Raw genomic sequence first — 20959 nt, forward strand, 5'->3', positions numbered from 1 at the left:
CAAGATATGGAAAGGCATGTGTCTGCATGTGTTGAATAAATGCACTGAGGTGGGAGCTGCTTCTACAGCAAAAGTTTCCCGACTAACTAATAGTGATGCTTAATTAAAAGATTCCATTAAAAAGATTGTCAGGCTCATAAGAGCACCACATAGATCTTTCCATGTAGACCTGTTTGTTGCTATGCTCAAAAAAAAGGAGGTGCTCAATGCAGTCAGCTTCTTAAATTTGAAATGGTTTCTTTGTTGTCCCCTTCTTTCTCAGTTTAATTTGGGAGCAGAAACAGAAAAGTAGCATTTTTTTCTTACGATCTTGCACGTACTGACGGATGATTAGTCTCAGGTGATTTGTGGGTGCCATTTGTGTGCCTGGCCCCAATGAGTTTGATAGTGTGGGGCTGTTCAAACACCAGCCCCTGGAGAATTGCTGGGATCAGGCTATTTCCTTCAGCAGAGCTGTTGACAGGCCCGTTTCTGGAGGTCCCAGGCATTTCACTTTCCTGCTTCGAGGAGCTGAACTGAACAATAGCAAAGAAAGATTTTCCCTCCAGTCTGAGCAGGTGCAGGATAAATGAATGGACCGTTTGATGAATTGAAAGATTTTGGAGATGCCATATTGTTGCTCAGTGAGTGAAGCATTCCTCCCGCTGTTGCTGCTGGTTGTATTTTGAATTTAACAGCTGTAATGGGAAGAAGGTGCTGTTGTTATGGGAGTGGAGTGTATCAACTCCCAATCCTTTTTTTTCATTTTGAGAAGCCCAATATGAAGAACTTTGGAAAAGTCCAAAATGACATGCTGAGTCTGTAATGTCAGCTTAAGGAAGCACCTCAATACTGACCTGTAATGTTTTGTTTTCTGTGAACTTGCCCTTGGTTGCAAAAAGTAGATGTGTATTGTGCACTGAATTATGTATTTGTCTTACTTTCTCAAGTGTAGAAGCACCAATTTTTAAGGGAAGATGATGAAGTTACCACTCAGGAGCCCAATGTGATCCACACAGCCTGGCTGAAGAGGCCAGCTTTTATATTCCAAGATTAAGAAAGGCATGCATTTATTTAGCATTTATTTTAAATTTCTTTTCTTTTGTCTATTCTTTCCATGGAAGAAATTTCTCTTCATCCTGTATATCTACTAGAGGACAATCATTAGAGACTTCCATGTGAACAGAGAAAACTGGATTTTATTGTAAACTTCTGTTTTCTTAAAATTATTTTTCAATGTAAGTCACTGCTACTATTGTTATCTTCCCTACTCTCACCTAGGAAACAGAAACAAACTAAATATACTTCCCTTTTTGTATAGGCTCTCTTTTTCCTGTCTGAAATGAGTGAAAAATAATTTGGAAAGTGTTTGCCTGATTACTGAGGTTTTGTTCTCAGTGTTAAACCAGAAAAAAAAAAGATCAAACTCTGCTGTAGAAACTGAAGTCTGGTAACACATTTGCTGGATTCAATATCATAATGCAACAGCTTTGATAGAAAATTTGTGGTTCATCATGTACTGTTGGGTAAAGTATTTTACCACCTTATTTATTTTATACTAAAGTTGTTAAAATTCCATAATTTTTTTAAGGTGCTCTTAATTTGTGGTGCAATCGCTTTGGTTTTACTCGTTCGGATTTATTTTGGTTTTTAAATATCAATCCTAAATCCATCCTAAGGTTATTTCCCTATAAATGCATTTATGAATGCAAGGTCACCTTTCCAGGCACACATAGTGAGGAATCTGTCAAAGCTGGATTTTGCAGTTACTTTGCTGGTACCAACCTGAATCCAAAGAAGCTGATTGATGGTTGCATCTCATTTCTGTCTGGGGTGTGATTTATATTTTATGCTCATTATTATATTACTCATTAGTATTGTATGTAGCATTAGTACATACTAAATATAGTATTATTATATTACTCATTATTATACTATTTGAGATTATGTCCTAAACTATTATATTCTTTTTTCCCCCCATATTTCTTTCTTTTTCCATGAACTCAGAACCATCCAGCAGTGCAGAGTGTGTGTAAAGCTGCTAATAAAAAAATGAGACAGAATTATTAAAAGAAATAAAGGTCATCCAGGGTAAGAGTTCATAGAGTTTTCCAGCATTAGAGAACAAAGCTGTATTAATAAAAAGAGGCATTTAGAAGTTTTTTGTGGTTCTAGTGCCCCCTCTTTAGCTGGAGTTTACAGAGTGCTGATGCTCTCTGATAGCCTAAGCCCCAGATCTGTGAGTTTTGCCAACAGCATCAAACTGACCCAGTGTTTTCTTAGGGGAACGGGGCCATTCCTGCCAAACTGGGTGGTTATGAAAACATGACATCGACCTCTTTGGTGCATAGGTTATTTTGATTTGGTTTGAATGCTTTCCATGCTGATTTAACCTTTTTAAATCGAGTATATTATTTTTCATCTTTGAGAATGTGAGAGTTCTCTCTGTTGTGTGGGATCGTGAGCAGAGAGATCTTTTAGCACAAGAGCAAATGTCTCTTGTAAAAGATGAGGGCAACATTGTTCTGAGCATTGAAATTCCTGCATTTTTGGTGGATTTTCCCCTTTTTTATCCCTTTTCCCCCCCTTTTTCCCCCCTTTTTCCCCTTTCCCCCCCTTCCCCCCCCCCTTTTTTTCCTTTTCTTCCCCCTTTTTCCCCTTTTTCCCTATTTTTCCCCCCTTCCTTTGGATATTTAGCAAGAAAACATCTAAGGCTCTTTAGCAGCTTGTAAAGGAGTGAACACAGTTCAGTTAAAATATATCTGCTATTGCTTATATGAAAAGCAGGTTTTAATTTACAAAAATCAGCTCTGCATTTGGAGTAAAGAAATAGGATTATGGTTCTTCTTGTGGGAAGTAGGGTAAAGGTTTTATGGGAAGACTGGCTTGATACTGGAATTCTGGTGCTCTGTTGATAAAGTGGATGAGGTGGTAAATAATATTATTGTAGTTTTGAAGTCATGGGAAATCAGAAGAGGTTTTTGCTCTATTGGCTTTGAAAATCAGGAACAGCTGTCATGTTTATTACTAAACATATCCTAAATGCAAAATACAGGAAAATGCTTTTGACAACATAGTCCTCCCATCTTTTATAAACTTATGTGTGATAGGAGTCAGTTTTATTATTATTTTGTTTTATCTTTAACCTTGAATTGTATTAAATAGTTGGACCTACTTCTGAAACTTTTTTTATCATGCATTGTTTTGATAAAACTATAGGGGCACCTTTATAGCAAGGTCAATCAACTCTTCAAGCTGTAGATATTTAAACACTAATATATTTTTTGTTTCTGTTGACTTGAAGGGAAGTTTTAATGCGAAAGTGGTTGGAAATTCAATATTGAGGGTTTGTGCTTTAATAGGAAAATCAGAATTATTTCAGTTTGAGGAACTGTCAAAAGGGTGTCTGTAGGAATTCAGGGCTCCTTTGAGTTATGTTTGCCTGATTAAGTTTATTTGGAAATACTCAGAGAAGAAATAGGCTGTGTTAGCTTTAACCAGAATCTCAAAAGGACTGATTCTTTAAAAGGGGGGAAATATGGCACCAACATGGAAAAGAATATAGGGAGAAACCTCAGGGGCCTAAATTTAGGGAATAAAAATTGTGCTATATTTTCTATAAACTGTAAAATCACTGTCTAGAAAGGATTTAATTTTGAACAGGAAATAATATAATTTTGAAAGGAATCTCTCCTAACAGTTCAAGGCAGAATAGCAAAGTTACTGACTTTTCACAAAACAACCCATCCTTTTGTATGTAAATAGAACAGATCTTTATGCTGCAAGTGGGAGAAGTACTAACCCAAAATTTAAATCCAGGTGGTGTGTTTTAAAGCCAGTGTCAATGCTAATGCATTCTATGAGAGTGGGTACTTCCCTTTTTTCCTTTTCCTTAGAATTTTCTCATTTCACAAGTACTAGTTTTTATGCCCATGAAATATGACATATTTTTAGATCTAGAAACCAAAGGCTTTTTATTTTCAGTGGAAGAGGGCACAGCCAGATTACAGAGGACATTTCCTCCGTTGCTACGTCTCAGATCTCATGGCTTTAACTGAGGGTAGTTCCTTGTCCTCACACTGGCAGTGCTGCTGGGGCAGTTGTGAAAGACTTGGAGAGTTTCTTGAGAAATAAATGTGAAATGTGTGGGTGCCTGTGGATGTGTGTTGAGATCACAGCACCGTTGTCACGTAGTAGTTTCCATCACTTCCAGCTCCAACAGCACCCAGCTTAATCCACAAAAAGTGTGAAGTCTCTTCATATCTGTTCCATTTGCATTTCTGACTGCGAGCCAGTAAAATGATGTTCATTTAGCAACATATTCTAAAGTGTGTCAGTAGTGTTCTGTGACCCTTTTTATGTTCAGTAACAGTGTGCTATTTATTCCAGGATGATGTGATGATGCCACAGCGGGTTAGGCTGCAGCACGAAGTTGCCATTCAACACCCAAACAGTGTGAGTACTTTTTTCTTGTGTGCATTTCTGGGTTTTTCTTTGACAGAGTTCCGGATACATCTTTAAAAGGATATGAAAATTTCACAGTGGGGCTGGGGGAGGCAAAGCAATAACCAGTGTATTCTTTTCCTTTATTTTTAATCCTTGCACTGAATGGGAGCTTTGATTGAACTTCTTTTCTTCCTTTTATTTTCTCTCTTCAGAAAACCAGATCGCATTACAGCAGTGATACTCTTTAGCAAATAAGTATATAGGTTTGGCTAATGTCTGTAATCTAAAGGAGAATGCCTTTTTTATGGAGCCTTTCTAAGTCATGTGAAAAGCTGCAAAGGATTGGCTACAGCTATGGTTTATCTGCTTTTAATAATTAAGGAACTGTAAACCATAGGGAATGTGTGGGTTGTTACCACGGATGAACTGCCTACAGTTCAGCTGATGGTTCTCTCTATGTCTGCCTGTAAAATGAAACATTATTAGAATTCCATTTTTTATTCCTGTGAAATAAACTGTCAGGAATATTCTGTGAGTTTTTCTCTGATCTATATAATTTTGGTTTTATATGATTTTCTGTGATTAGGGGCAGTGTTCTTCAGAGAGAGTTTGTGCATATGTTCTACTTATCCAAAGATTATATACATATATATATATAGATACACACACACACACACACACACACATATTCAAAGATTTTATATATATAAAAAATAACTTGGCCATTAATTATATAAATAACTATGGCAGTTAACTAATTTGTCAATACTACTGACAAAGATAAGTATATAAATAACTATGGCAGTTAACTAATTTGTCAATACTACTGACAAAGATATTCCTTTATAAACTTGAAAACTGAGTTTGTTTTGTCAGCAAAGTCAGCCTTATTGTTTCCACATCTCTGACATTTTCTCTTGTGATACTTATTTCAATGTGCCAGAGGTTTCTGGAAAGGAAAGGTCTGATGACTTGGTCTGTCATTAAGGTATTTTCTGCAGGTATCTGAACAAAACACACAGTTTTAGGATTATTGCTCTTTGTCAACTAAACACCTTTTGAACTTTTTGAACTCCAACAGACACTTTTTTTGGCTGAGGAATGTCTGCCAAACAACCTGCTGCTTAGTGGTGGGATGTGTACCTGCTCCTCACCCCACCTGTATTTGGGCTCTTCTGAAATCTGATCATCCTTACAATGGGATTTATTAAATTGGAGCTTTAATAGTACCTGAGTAGCAGTTAACCTAACTCACATTTCAAGCACAATAAAATGATAAATCCAAAGTTGTTTTTGTTCTGATATCCATCAGTTAATGTAATTTTGCAGTCAGATGCCAAAAAAACCAGAAAGGCAAGTTGATCCAGTATTCTTTTTTATGGAAATTAGTGCTAAGAGCTATCATATTTCAGTTTGGTCCAGAGCCCCTCAACAGTTCTGACACAACTTTGAGAAAAGTTGGCCTGGTCACAATTCTACTGACCAGTGGCAGGGTGGACTTCTGTTCTTAAAAGAATGATCTCTGCTGTCCTCAGAATAATCATGTCGTTCAATTTTCTGGCCTTGGAAGATGTTTGGGGATGTTTGAATGAAGTTTTGTTCTGTGGTAGAAGTTCTGGCTTGGCTTCAGTCAGTCTGATAAACCAGAGTAGGTGGAGGGGCAAAAAAAACCCCAAAAAACAAAGGAAAAATTAAAACAAAAAGCAGAAGGTTGAGAAATGCCTGTGAAGCAGTGAGCTTTTTTGGTTTGTTCCTGAAATTCTAATTTGCAGACTTGCACTTTCCACTGTTTTGCAACTTCTCCTGACCTGGATTTTTGACTTTATGCAGTCTCAATATACTTTCAGAAATTTTATTCCTAATCCTAGTCCTGCTGATTGTTACTGGGAGCCAGATTTGAAGAGCAGTGCTCCCAGTGGGTCCTGATATTGTAGGCTTCAGTCTGCAGTTGTTATTTTGATCTACAGGTAGGAAAAGTCTCCAACTTTGCCCACCAAGAGAAATCTCCCAGGTTCTAAGTAATCCCTGAGGTTCTTTCTCTTTTATGTTACTCTTAAATGCAAATTGCTTTACTCTGATTTGAACAACTTTTTAACTTTGGAGTAGCCCAGGAAATTATTTCCCAAACCATACACACTGTGCAGGTTTTCACTCTGCCTCTCATTAATTCTGTTATTTAATTTCAACAGTGCTACCCTCTGAGAACTCCCAAAGCTTTTTGTTTCAAGGAGAGAGGGGATGTCAGCTGGATCTGCTCCCTGCTTGCCTTGTTGCTGATGCTTCCAGCAGGCCCTGCTCTGGGCATGCTGAAGGAGAATCACTGCACCTGGGAATGATCTTGGAGACACCTAGTAACATTTAAGAGCTTATAAAATAACTAAACTTTTCCTCACTGTCTCCTACCTCAGTGAGAAAACAGCTGGAGTGAGAATGAGGGCAATAGAAATAAAGAACATGATTTCCTTTTGTTTTCTCTGGCTCTGTAGGAGGTGACTCAGCAGTGTCACAATGAACACCTTTCTATTTGCTATGAAATTGCAATCCTCTGTCTCCAGCAGGTAGGATACCTGGGCGTGTGAGAGAACATGAATATACATTTGCATTTCTTCAATGAGCAATTCTCACTATTTTGCATCTCTAAAGCAGATTTTTGGCATATTCTGTAGCTTGGCTGCAGATCAAGAGCAGCAATGCCTAAAGCCATTTTTATCTGTTGATTATCTGCCTGTTAACCAATGCCTGAATTCTGCATATCTTTGATGGTTAATGTGGCTCTGAGATAGTTGACGGGATTGAGTGAACTTGAACAATTCCTGGCTGGCATTGTCAACTGGTGGCTCACAGACCTGTTCACCTGCCCTGGGAGAGCTGAAACAGAAATTGCACAATCGGCCAAGGAATTGGAGAAATCAGCAGATGAATGAGAGCTGAGCTGCTCCTTCCTCTAGGCCAAAGGGATTGGCTCTTTCCCTCCCACCCCTGAACTTCACAAATTAACTACATTTAAAAGTTAAGATGATTTTTTCCTTGTGGTCTGGAAACATAGATTTTTTAATTATGAAAGTCATCATTTAATTTTATTTTTTTTTCATGTCACTGTACCTTGTGCTTGTTGGGACCTGTCACACTTTTCTGCCATGTGTTAGAAAATAGCAAGACTGTTTTTTCCTCCCTCCCTCAGAGAGTGCTCTGCTTACAGAGATCACTAGTTTGAGTCATATCATTCTTTTCTTGTGGCTAAAATGATCAGATCCTCTTGATTCTGTAATTTTGTGGTGTGAAAAGACAGTGTCTGGGAGGTTTTATTAAACTGCCATAAAGCAGAACTGCATAGTGCTGAATGTTACCTCTCTGTCCTCCATTTAAATTCAGTTCTGTACCTCTGTTTAATTTGCATCCTTCCTGTGTTCAGTGAGGTTGTTGGTGACCTTCTCTCATTCTATGTCTTTAATTCTGAAGTCCAGGTTTTACCATCTCCCCTTAAATGCTTTGTCCTCCTATTGTGGCACATAGCTTAGCAGATTTTCCTTTGATAAATGCTTTATTTTGGATGTGAAGTTGATTAAAATCTTCTTTGCATAGAACTTAAATAATCTTTTTTTTCTCCTTAGTTAATTTTCACAGCTCTCCTTGTGCCTCCCTTGCTCTGCACAGATCAGTGTGAGCTGCCCGGGCCTGTCCCAGCAAGCACTGCCTGTAGAGGTTAATTTTAATACAAGAATTAATTCATCCAACAGCTATTGAAGAGACATTCATTGAGTACTGTCATGTCTTGGATGACAAATCCAATTTGTTTGCATAAACCTGTTAGCAGGAATTTGCTCCACTAAAGGGGCTGAGTAGATCTGAAGAGGCTCTGGTCTGTCTTTGGTACAGACAGAAGGGAAAATGAGATTATATTCCAGAGGTGATTACATGCAGCTCTTGATTGTCCACCATCAGTTGATTTTTTTAATGTCCAGAGGAATATTTTCATGAACTAGTCTTAATTATTCTAGTCAGCAGATTTTTTTATATTCAGTTCCCTTTTACTGCAAACTATTAGCATACTATCAAGTCTTGTACATTCTTCAGCACGTGGAAAATGTAACTCTGAATTAAGGCTACCCAATATAGATACTTATAAAAACATTTCTAGATTTCACTTCAGGAAATTGTCATTAGAGGCTTTTAAAAGCAATTTATAAATATATAGAAATAATAATAAATATAATATATAAGTAATTTATGGTTTATAAATTTATTATTTGTTAATTTTATATATTATATATCATATAATAATAATTTATTGTTTTCAATAATCTTCTGTCTTGGCTTGGAAAGTAGAAACTAAAGCAGCAATTGTGTGAAGGTTTTGTCAGAATTGGAGTATGTTTAGAGGAAAAGCTATGATTCCTTTTCTTTTTTTGCACTGGAGAATATGAAAATTCTTTCTTTGACCATGTGAGAGTATTATTCTTACATTTTTGGTAATTGGGCCTTTCCATGTGTATCATCCAGATCTGCTGGAATTCAGCTGTGTCTTTGTGTTTTATTAGGCAGCTTCCTTAAAGATTTTTTTTAATTTGGTATTTCTGAAAAAAACCACAGAGGTTTCAAAGTCACGATGTCAGCCTAGGTCTGTTCTACATTTAATCAAATAACCCGAATGGGAAACAGCCCAACTGACACGACTTTGTAATTAAATTTGTGTTTAAAATGGCCTCCACATGCCAATAACACCATCAAATGATTGTGGTTACTGGAGTTTGATGTTCATGAAAGACTGACTGTAATGTATTTCAATCATGCAAATATATTTCAATTTTAAAACTGTGTCTGAAGCATAAAATGTTTGAAAATCAAGATTCCTGGTGTTCATTTTGTGGAAGTGATAACTATTGCAATCCAATCAGACTTTGTGAAGATAAAGATAAAAGAAGATGGTGTCTCTTCAATGATATTTACTTGAAGTTTTCCCCAAAATGTCATGTTCAAACTTCATGGATTCACATGTGTGACATCTTTTAAAATCTTCCTGTTTTGTGATGCTCAGCTGGGCTCATTCTGATTACACAGTGACTTCTTACTTTTGATATAAATTCACTAAGGAAAATTCAGACTTCCTTGGTTTTTGATTACTCTCTTGTTATGTGCTGAAAATAAACATGTAACATCCTTTTGTGGACTTTGGACTCAAACTAGGGTCGAGCAGAATGTGTAACAGGTGTTCTTAAATATGGATTGCTCCAAGATAGAAGCATCTGTGGAAATGGATCTTCATCTGACCTAAAGGCTTCTTTGGGGAGTCAGCAATATCAACATATTTTATAATTTCTAAAGCATGTTTTAAATACACCAGGGTGTATTTTGTATATTTACACCTAATGCAAATTACCTCACAGGTGTCATGTTTTGAAGAATAATTTCCTCCCTTGGAAATGATTGGGAGAGGAAACACATTTTACAACCTTCTTCCTGCAGTATATACTTTTGGGAAGATTTAAACCACATAAAATATTTCTTTAATTTATTTTTCCTTTTTAATTGCATTAAATAATGATCACAAAATCTTTCTTAAAGGAAATTGCTGCATAAAATTACTACAATAAAAATAATTGAAGTAGGGTTTGGAGACATCAAGGTGACATCTACCTTTCCTTAAGACAAAAGATGTGGGCTTCATTAACTAAAGCTTGTCTTAAACATTCAGGATAAGGTAACTCTTATTAAATAACTCTTATAAGAGTTATTTAATACAATTTATTTATAAGAAAAAAATAACTCTTATTAGCTTTTTATTTTAGGATTTTCCATCTGTGGGTTCTCATAAAGAAGCATACTGGGGAAAAAGGTGTTGTGCCCTGAGATAATCCTCCCTATTTTACTTGTTATTTGGATAATCTTTCTTTTCACTGAACTTTATCTAGGATCAGATGTTATGATTTTTCTAATTACAGCATCACTAAGTATTTAATGACATTCTCTTCAAGGAGGTTTACATCATTCTGTCATATTTCTAAAATGAAACAGAACGCTGCCCATTCTTCAGAATGTAGAATCAAGTTCTGTACTTTGTATAACCTTTGAAAGTTGCATTTCTTTTGTACAGAAAAGCCATGAATTTTTTCATGCTAAAATGATTTTTTTTTCAATACCTGTTTCAGTAATAAAGTTCCTTAAGAGAAGATACATTATATGAAGAAATCCTGGGTGTGTTGGTACATCCAGTGCCTTCTGCCTTGTGGGGAGTTTATGCTTTTGGCTGTCTTTGTTCATTTCCTCTTTTTTTAAAAGATGAGTGGAAAATATTGGGATAAAATTGAAGACCAATTATTTTTTCAACCTCATTTCCTCTTTAGTACAACAGGTGGGCTCTGACCCATGGGCTGCCTCCTGAATAAGAAAGATTGTGGTAAAGGAAGTTGTAGTGATTAAAAACTCAAAAACATCACATCTGCAGAAAACGCCTTGGTTTTAATTATTGCCAACTCATTTAAACTTTGCTTCCTCTCACCCGCTTCCCTTTCCACTTCAATGTGCAAGGCAAAACATAAAACTCCAAAATGATGAAACCAACAAACATCTCCACCTGAATACTGCATTTCAAAACCACTGGTGAATGTTGGAACAAGTTCCGGCATGTCTGACTGGTACAGAGTGCTGGGCTTTGCACATGTCAGACTGAAATTCCCTTTTTTCACCTCTCAGGACACTTTTGTACCTCACAGGACAGTGACTAGAGGTGGCTCTGAGTAATGTGTGTGAAATCCTGCCCGCTTCCTCTGAACACGAGCAGAACTCTGAATGTACTGAATGTGCTCATTGGATTTTTATTTCCAGGGTGCTGACCTGAAGAACCTCAGAGTTATTTTCCCTATTGTTATTTGCACTGCTTCAGTTGTATCATAATCCTGTTGTACTGACTTTATAGTTCCCTAACTCCTGAAGATGTTTTCCATGCAGTGGCATAAAGAACATGTCAGTGACATTCATTCTGCTCATGTTATTTAGGTACAATTCATTAACTCCACTCCTAATTGTGTGAAGTGGTAGAGTTATTACAGAAGAGAGATTCAGGTGCCCAAATACAGACCTTTAATGCTATTTTTACTCCTGTCTGAAACCATCTAGACAGATTCTGAAGGCTTTTGGTAGCAGTAGATGAAGCAGCACTGTAGGGCCACAAACTGATCCTATATTTGGCCATTTCTTCCCCACAGAGCTCATTTTAAACCATTTTTGTTTTTACAATTTTAGTGTAGGTATTTGTTGCTACTTAAGATAAATCCCCTATTTTGTGCTTTTACTGTTCTTCCTATTACTGTTTCTTACTGCCATAAAGGATAAATTCTTTTGTATTTTTTCCAGAGACACCAATGCTGATTGCAATTAAATAAAAAGCTAAATGAGCTCTAAGTTACCTTTAATATATTGAAAAAATAATTGTCTGTCTAGAAAGCAAATTACCTCATTGCTGTGGTAGCAGAAAGGATTGTCATGATTTTCTGCTCTGATGAGAGTTTTACTTTTTTCTGAACTGCCATAGTCCTTTGCTATGAGCCAGAAATTTCTGTTATTCATTGTTCATGGTACTGCTTCCTATACAAGTAATATTAATATAAATATATATTAATATGTCATCTATAATTATATAAGCAATATTAATATTGCATTTCAGCAAGTTTCCAGTTGGAATAAGAAGCCTATTGCATTTATTGTATATATTGCATAGTTTGATCTAGGTACAGCTATATGCCACTCTCCAGCATTTGTAATAATAAAAATAAACTTGTCTAATTAGATCAAAAATTAAAACTTGGATGAACTCTATTTTTGTATAGAAGCAGATACTCAAAATACTGAAAGGAATATTTCTAATGCAGAGTTTCTGGAAGGAATGGGTGTCATATAGGCCAGAAAGATTTTTGTCAAAGCATTTTAAATGTTATGAGAGAAGCAGCAGTGAAAAACTTTTCAGTTCAACTTGAAAGCTCTAAGGAAATATTCAGTGACTATAAAACCTCTTTGAGGCATGGAGGAAATGGAACCAGTGTGCAGTTGCTTGTGCTGCCACACCTTACTCAGGGGAGCTGGAGGAAGCTGTTTGCGCTCTAAATAATCTGATTTTCATTGTGTGAAAGAAGCTGGTTACATGAGCTGGGCTTTACAGATGCTGAATCAAAGGCTCAGCTTGGTGGTGTTTATCTTGCAGCCACAAGTCAAAAATCCCAGTCACGTGGCAGAGTCCATTGGGAGGGAATGGCACAGCTGAAGTGCAGAAGGGTGTGGGATTTGCTGGGCTGAGGCTCTAGAAATAAACTTGATTGCATCGTGGCAATTTTCACACTTGTCTATAAAACAAACTTCTTAAATGATGACAAAAGTGGCTTTTAGTGGTTCTGCAAATGAGAAGAAAGCAGCTCTTAAGGCAGAGGGGAGTGCAAACACAGCACTTCCTACAGCAGTTAATTTTGTTAATGAGCTTGCAGCTATTTTCCTGTTTTGCTGCAAAGTTACATTTCCAAAGATTGTGCTCCAAATTATGGCTAAATTCAATGTAACCCATTGATTTTTCTCACTGCAATACCAGTAATTCCTAAATAATGACTTTACTTGATGAGGATTTTTACCTGTTTTTAGGAATGTTGGCAGGATTGTCTGGTGTTATTCAAGTTCCAATTTTCATTTGCTGAAGTAACTTTTGGTTGAAATTTTGCATTCTAGATGTCTGCCTATGGAAAATTCCCTTTGAAAATTTCAGCCAAATTAGGTTCCAATACTCCCAAAAATGAGATTATTGGAAAGATACTCCTCAGTGTTTCCTAGAGACCTTTAAAGTCTGCAACTATTTAACATTTGAACAAAGCAACTGTACCAATTACCTTATGAACATAGAAGGGGGCTGGTAAGGACTGTATAGATAATCTTAATTCCTGGAGCTGCCATGTTCTGAATGTTTATTTTGTGATCCTGTTTTGTTGCCACGTGGGTGTACAGAGTATAACTGAGGGGATTTGTGTGATTTTGCTTTAGATTATTGGCTGCCAGGTGAGAAGAGAGCCACTGGACTCCACTGAACGATACACTCGCTGGATCAATAACCTCACCCAGGAGCAGCTCCTTACACAGGTATCTCTGCTTCAGCTGGGCTGAAATTACAGCAGGGAAACAGCATAAAAGCTTTATTTGGATGGATTTTTTTCAGTCATAAGCAATATTCGATAGTTTATTAAGGTTATCAGATTTAAACATCGTTTGCTCAAGAGAAGCCAAGGTTGTGATGCAAGTGATCATTACAGAACAGTGACCTCACCCTGAGTGAGAATGAAGCTTTGAGGTTTGGAGTGAGCCTCACATGTCTCACTGCTGCCAGTGTTATCTACATATGCTTTCATGTTCTAAAATTATGGTTTTCTTTTCAAAAAGTGGATTTCAATACAAAAGGGAGAAAAAAAATCTTTCATGAGAATGGTTGTTCTCCCACCCAAGGTACTGACCACTCCTGTATCTGTTTGAGTTTTGCTTGGGACCATTTTAAAACAGCAGTTCTTCAGGCATTAAACGTTGGGCTCATTATACATTGTTTGTAAGTGAGATGCATCTTGTGCAACTGAAGATGACAGTTTTTGGCATAAAGAACAGTTGTTTCATTAGGCAGGAGGCCAATGCTGAACTAAAATAGAGACTAAAAGAGACTTTGGCAAAAACAAGTTAAGCTGTGGAAGAAACCAATCCAGCTTGTGGAGGAATGTTGTACAGAATATAAGAAATCTAATGGATGGTTTGCAGAAAACATCCCAGCAGGCTTTGAGATCCAAGTGTTTGGGCTTGGGTTTTGGGATGCTGTGTTAGAAAGACATTTGGTTTTGATTTCCCTGAATTTAAGTGGTTGAAAAGATTAACATATCCTTATTTGTTAGACTTCATTATAAACTCTGTTGTGTTCCCCTAACTCCAAAAAATCACTGACAGGCCCTGCTATGGTCATTGTAACACAAGGAGTAAACTACAGACCTTGTTTTAAAATCACCAGTGGTATTACAGCTCCCTGTAATTCACCAAGGCCGAGTAATTACAGAAGAAGTTACCCAAGGAATATTTGGATTTGCCTGTGAGTGTGGCATTAGAAAAAATACAGATTTAAACCAGTGTATTTATCTGACAGCATCTGGATCACTGTTCTGATGAAAAGAAAGAAAAGCTTGAGGATATAAAAGCTTGTCCCACACAATTTGAAGTGTTTTAGCTAAATGGCCACTTAATGTTTGATGAATTAAGTGGAAAATCAAAACAAGTATTCTGATTTTGAGATTATGAAAAAAAAAAACAAAACAAAAACAAAAAACCCCCCTCATTTTAAATAAGATGGTAATCAATGTGTTCTGGAAGAGATTAGTTAGTATTGTGTTTCCAACAGCAGGATGCAAATATGATGACCTGGGAAGTCCCTTGCAATCTTTCACTCTACTAATATCCCTTAAAGCCTTAATAAATGCATTATTTTTACATCTAATTTAGAATCACACAATTTACAGGTGGATTAGCAGTTTTGGGTCATACACTGGGTTTGGAACCAGCAGAACTTGTGGTGCTTACCCATGAGTTTAACAAGATAAGCTTTATAGATTGACCCTCTTTGTGTCTTCCTCATTATTTTTATCGTGCTACCTGTTCTCCACTAAGCTGAATGCAGAAGCAGAAGTTCCTCAAAGACAGTAGATTTCTGAGAATTCCATGAGTGTCTGAAATTCTGGAGAAATTGTGCTGCACCAGCTCCAACTCATATGTTGTTAAGCACCACAGACTCCCCTTGGAGGGAGATTTTAGGTGCCCCGTTATCAGACTTCAGCTGTGACACGAGCCTGGGGCAGCTTGGCTTTTCCAGCTTTGGAGCTAAAAGAGCTGCTTGGTTTCTGTGAGCACGTGGCACTTCTGCTTTTGTAATCTTCTGATTAGAAATTCACAGAGGGGGATAATTATTTTGGTTTTTCTTACTTAAAACAGTGTGGGACAGAGGAGGAATTGGGAGAAAAGGTAAAATTTCAGCTGTACTCTAATAATCAGGGTAGGAATCAATTATCTAAGGTCCCACTCATCTGCCATGATGTATCATATGCTTTATTTTGTGTCTATGTGGTTTTTTAACTCTCTTCAGTACATAAACCCCAAAAAATCTATAACGGTGGACCTGTGCTAATGGATTTGTAGAATCTCTGAGAGGAGCAGTCCTTCAGGGAATTGAGGAAAATTTGTTTTCATTTACAGCACGTTATCTGCAGCAGATTCCTGTAGTGAAAGCACGTTTAGCTTTTTTTAGCTCTCTCTGTACTCAGTGCCCAGCTCTTTCCAGTCACTTCTGCTGCATTTCCACACCATGCACATGCAGATTATTTGTGCTGGGAATGGGGAAACCAAGTGACCAATTCCAAAAGGAAAAAAAGCCAGTTTTCAAAATCATATTGTTTGTCATAATGTTTATGTTATTGATCAAATAATTCCCTGTGGCCCTGGATTGCTCTGCTGGGCAGTGCTGGGCAGATATTTTGGGAAGTGCCTTCAGACACCTCTGTGCTGGATGCTGGGTTTGTTGTTTTTGTTTTGGTTTTGCTTTTTTGTTTTGTTTTGGGGTTTTTTTGCTTGAGTCAATACCAGATTTTTGGATCAAATGTCCATCCCCGGTCCTCATGCTGAGAGGATCTTTCAATACAAAATGCTGCCAGCATTTTAACTTTTCCCTTAGCCCTGGCCTCTTGATGCTTACTCATCCATTAAATGTTTCTCTAAACAATTATACTGTAACATTCCAAAGATACTTTATGGTATGCGTGAAATTTCAGAATATATACCCCAGAGAGTGTGGTGGGAGTGAGAGAGTACAAAGAGAGCGTGATAATGAAAAAGCTACTTTTTAAAAGATCAATATTTGCTTCTTCAGTGTTATCTTCTGCATAAATGACAGGTGAGCAAACCACACTTTTATGGGTATACTGATATAAACCTCAAATACATGTGTTCTGGAAGACTTGCTCTTTCTGGCCAAGAGCAAAAAAAAAAACAAATAAAAAAGGATAATTGTAACTGTTCAGTAAGTGCAGATCATAGTGACAGGTACAGGAAGAAAATGAGCAAACAAATTAAGAGAACAGGCTGTTTTGATGTTGAAGTAATTGGAAAAAAATGTAGATTAAAACTAATCCAGAGGGATATCCGAGTCCAAAATGTGCTTGTAAATGTGACTGAGGTTTGATGGTGCAGCCCTTCTTTTACACTGGAAATGTTTACTGGGCTGTGCAACAGAAAAGTTCTGAATGGTTTTAAGGTTGGATTAATTGAACAAATATTTATGCAAGTCATTTTTAAGGACTGTAAGTAAAAGAGCTGAGTTCATGTCCACATCTGTTAAATCACTGCTTGAGGTCAGTTTAGTCTCTCAGCCTGTGAAGTATTCTGTTCAGCCTGAAGCACAATCCCATCTCACCTATCATTTTTTCCTCCTCAAAGACATTTCCACCCCTTCACGTGGTTTTTGACTTAGGAAGCAGGCAGCAAACTCCGAGTGACTCGTGAGGAGACTCCTGCCAAAAGGAAGGGCCTGTGCATGATAAGGCTGGACTGGAGATAAAGAACTAGTGTAGATAAATAACTGACAGAAAAAAGCCTCAGAGATTCTGCATGACTGTGTCTGTATGACTTCCTGATACATGCTGGACTTTGCAGGTTATCTTGGAGCTCTGGGTGTTGGATAAATCTGGAAATTGTCACAGGTGATTTGTAGTTCTTAGCAATAATCTCTGCCAACCACCTGACAGAAGAACAGTAATTAACATTTCATAGCACACGTCTCTGTGCTCTAAAAGATGCCTGTTGCATTTCACTGACAGCTTTTAAAGCTGTGCTTTCCTATTTACTAACTCATCCTTTATTCAAGTTTAATTAATATTGGTAAAGATTCATGCTACAAATCAGCATTTGCTACAGATGCTCAGTTTGGAAATAGTTCCAGCATTGTGGTGGAGTCAGAGTGTGCAGCTTGTTTTAAAGGCAAGAAGGACCTGACAGCATGGCTGGACCTTTTCTTTCCATCACTTCAGTGCACTTAATATTCCATTTTCATCATGTAGCTCAATAAGGAACTTCTCAGTGGTCAAAAGCTGGTAGGAGTAAATTGCAAGTAGGATGAATTTTCCAGGTGGACCAGGGATTGAATATCTCTGGCTTACAGCAGCTGTTTTGTCTACCTGCAGACAGAAAATTCCACTTTATTACCACTTGGGTTGGCTGTCCATGTGTCACAACTGAAATAATAATCAAGGCAGCAATCTGACAGTGGATGTATGCCATGCCTGGTGTCTGGTTATGTTAGTAAAGGCAAAAACTGGCCAGAGGGAAAGGCTTTCTTACTTAAGAATGAATAAAACATGAAAAGGCTGATTGAAATCCCCTCCACCCTCCCCCTCCCTCCCTCCCCCCATCTTTGCCACTATTAATGGCTCACTTGTGTTTGTTGTCTTTCAATAAAATGATACTCAACACTTCCTTGGGATTTTTTTTTGATCACTGTTTCCTCTTCCTTGACCCATATTATCTAAAATGTAGCATTAATAGTGAAACCCTGATGTTTTTCTGTTGAATGAAAAAGTGAAAGTTGCTGGTTATTACAGCAGATTCCAGCAGTAATCTGGAATGGGTATTTGTATGGGATTGAGCCTGTACCATATTAAAAAAAAAAACCCAACTGGCTGCTTCTTTTTGTGGTTGGTTGATCCTTGTTCTCCTCTGGAGGAGAATGAACCAAAGTTTCACAAGCTTGACAGTGTTTATATTTACATGTGAAAATACATGTCAAAGGGTTCATGGAATTCTAGAAAGTTTAATGAGAAGTGGCTTAGCCACATCTGTGAACTCAAAGCACAATTAGAACTTCCCAGTGAGGCTTTATGAAAAGGCAGCTCAGGGTCACATATTTTGAACTTAGAAACAGGTTTGCTGGAATTCAGAAATGTATACAGCTTGTGCTTTGTGTGTGTGCAGTTTTGCATGAGTTTAAAGGTGTCCCATAGGGGAAGGAGGAGTGTTAAATAACTTGTATTTTTCCTCTTCATATCTTGCTTGATAATTTGCATGATTAAACAAGGCTGGAATGTGGCTCATAATACATGATAATGTTCAAATGGAACAGAAATATTGTAATATAGTATAAAAGGGACTTGTGATTACAATAAGTTTGACTTTATTCCAAAATGTTCTTGATGAATGCAGCATTACAGCATGACGGATTCTTGTATGGCAGAGAAAGCCTGATATGACTTTGATGGACATAGAAATGAAACTGGTAGGAAAAGCTATTTCTGTGTGAGCTATAATTTGCTCCAGCTGATGATATTTTCTTGTATTTTTAGTAATTTAATTTTAGTAATTTAATTAATTTTAGTAATTAATGATACCAATAAGTAATGCAACAGATTTGCATCCTAAATGCCATTTTTGTAGTCATTTGATGTAGGAGATGGACAGGTAATGCCAAGTGTAAAGGAAAACTGTCCAGGACTGAATTTTCAGAAATGCATAAGTGGCCTTCCAAGTTACTATTGCCATTTATGTCTCCTCAATACTCTTGAAAATTGCTTTGAAAAATAGGGCAATATGTTAAAATAAATTGAAGACAATTTGTGAATTTAGAGCTGCAGTTAAGGACATGGATGGAGCTAACTCATAACTTCCAGTTTCTGAGTGCTCCACTTCACTCTTGTTTGATGTGCCATATTTATCCTGTTGATGTGCTTGTGCTGACTTCCAAATAAACAACTCTTAAGCTTCACTTTGAGCTGCAATATCATTGCCTTTTATAGTCTAAGAAACTATACTTTTTCCTCTTTTAGAGGGACAAAATTCAGTCTTTATTTTAAAGTAATAGATAGGATATTGAAGTAGCCCTAACTTTTTTTTCCTTTCAGACATTTCCAACTCAGTAATGTTTATTTTTCAGTTGATTGTGCATATGGGAGAGCACAGAGCTGATACACCTTCGCTTCTGTAATTTGCTTTCTTTGAATTTGGAAATCAAAGTGCTGATTCCAAGAAAGAAGGGAAATAATTTTACTGTGGCTTCTACTGTAATAAATATGAATTTCAAACATATTTTATCTGCAATGCAACTCCCTCTTGTAACCTTATACATAGGAACAAACATTTCATTGTCTCTTGTAACTGTGCACTGAACAGTTTTTCACTGTTTTAAAAATTGTGTATGAGCATGAGTTAAGAACATTCTGTTTGATCTGTCACACTCAAGATTTTGTTCCTTAATACTTTTTTATACTGACTTCACCCTGCCATGTTTGAGATTTGTCTCCATGGTAGTTGTTGCTTTTCTGATTTTTTAACTGCTTAAGGAAGCTGAGTTTTAAAATATTTACATCCACCATATCCTCTCACAAGTATTAACAATATATGTTATACTGTTGTGTTTGAATTTATATTTTTCCTTTCTGTGTTGTAAAAAAGCCAGATTCATTGTCCAATCTGACAGCTTTGGAGTTTAAGAATCCAGATTTAATGAGTAATTCAGTTTTATGTAGTTTTTTCCCTTAGTACAAATGTGACAAACAGGGACAAGGGATTTTTATTCTGTTTTAACAGTCTTGGCCAAATGGACTGTGATTAGAATTTCTTGAGCTGAAATTGTGCAAATAAATTACAATGAGCTTTTCAGTGCATTAGCTTGGATCAATGTAGATGTGAACAGCGTGTCCTTTTTCATAAAAAATGGATTAAAAAATGGATATTTGTCTGCACTTATGGCAATTTCATCATCCTAAATGTGAGTAGCATATCCACTTCCACTGATATCTTAAAGAACCTTGAAATGAAACAACACTTTGGAGACAATATCAGTGTAGGAGGTGGAATAAAGGCTGGTCCTTACTGGAGGCCTCCAAGGGGCAGATTTGGAAAATGCCCACCCCTACATGGGCTGAATACAGTTTGAGAATTTCAGCAAATCAGCATAACTGACAGAAATCCCCAATTAGAGACATAAGTGGTGAGGTAATTCAACCTTTTCTGAATCCTCCCCCCTTTAGATAGGAGCTGGCTTCAGCCTTGGCTCAGGAGAGGAAAGGGGCCTTGGACCCCCAGCTTGGAGCCTCTGGAAAATATTTTGTCTTTCTGCCTGTCAGGGTACAGAACAGTATTGAGGCTAGCTAAAATAATAGGCTACAGAGCTACAAATATATATCCAAATAATATAGAGAATATATAAAAGCAAACTCCTAAATCCTCCTACTCTGGTAAGCAGAGTAGGAGGATTTAGGAGTTGCTGCAAACTACTTTGATTTCTTCAGAGCTACTGAAACAGAAAAAGCAGATGTTACTAGACTTCTTTTTATTAGACTAATTTGGTACCGTTCATTTGTGGTGTTTAGTGGAGTGGATCTGAATCATATCTGTCAACATAAAAGATAGGTGTTCACAAAGTTTGTATAGTAAAAGGAATTATTATTTTCAGGTGTATAATTCCAGAGAATGCCAAGAGGTCTGTATTTATTTTGGG

General features: G+C 37.0%; 1 protein-coding gene across 3 annotated transcripts in view; it reads left to right on the top strand.

The window, feature by feature from the left end:
* B3GNTL1 (UDP-GlcNAc:betaGal beta-1,3-N-acetylglucosaminyltransferase like 1) overlaps positions 1 to 20959 on the top strand; it is a 97686-nt gene that overhangs the window by 11744 nt on the left and 64983 nt on the right. For all 3 annotated transcript variants that reach the window (XM_039716038.1, XM_039716039.1, XM_039716040.1), the window contains 2 exons: positions 4369 to 4434; positions 13441 to 13536. In XM_039716038.1, coding sequence (XP_039571972.1) covers positions 4369 to 4434; positions 13441 to 13536 — 162 coding nt within the window. The remainder of the gene's footprint in view (positions 1 to 4368; positions 4435 to 13440; positions 13537 to 20959) is intronic.

This window comes from Passer montanus, unplaced genomic scaffold (assembly GCF_014805655.1).
Source record: "Passer montanus isolate IOZ18808 unplaced genomic scaffold, ASM1480565v1 scaffold35, whole genome shotgun sequence".
NCBI classification, from domain to species: Eukaryota; Metazoa; Chordata; class Aves; order Passeriformes; family Passeridae; genus Passer; species Passer montanus.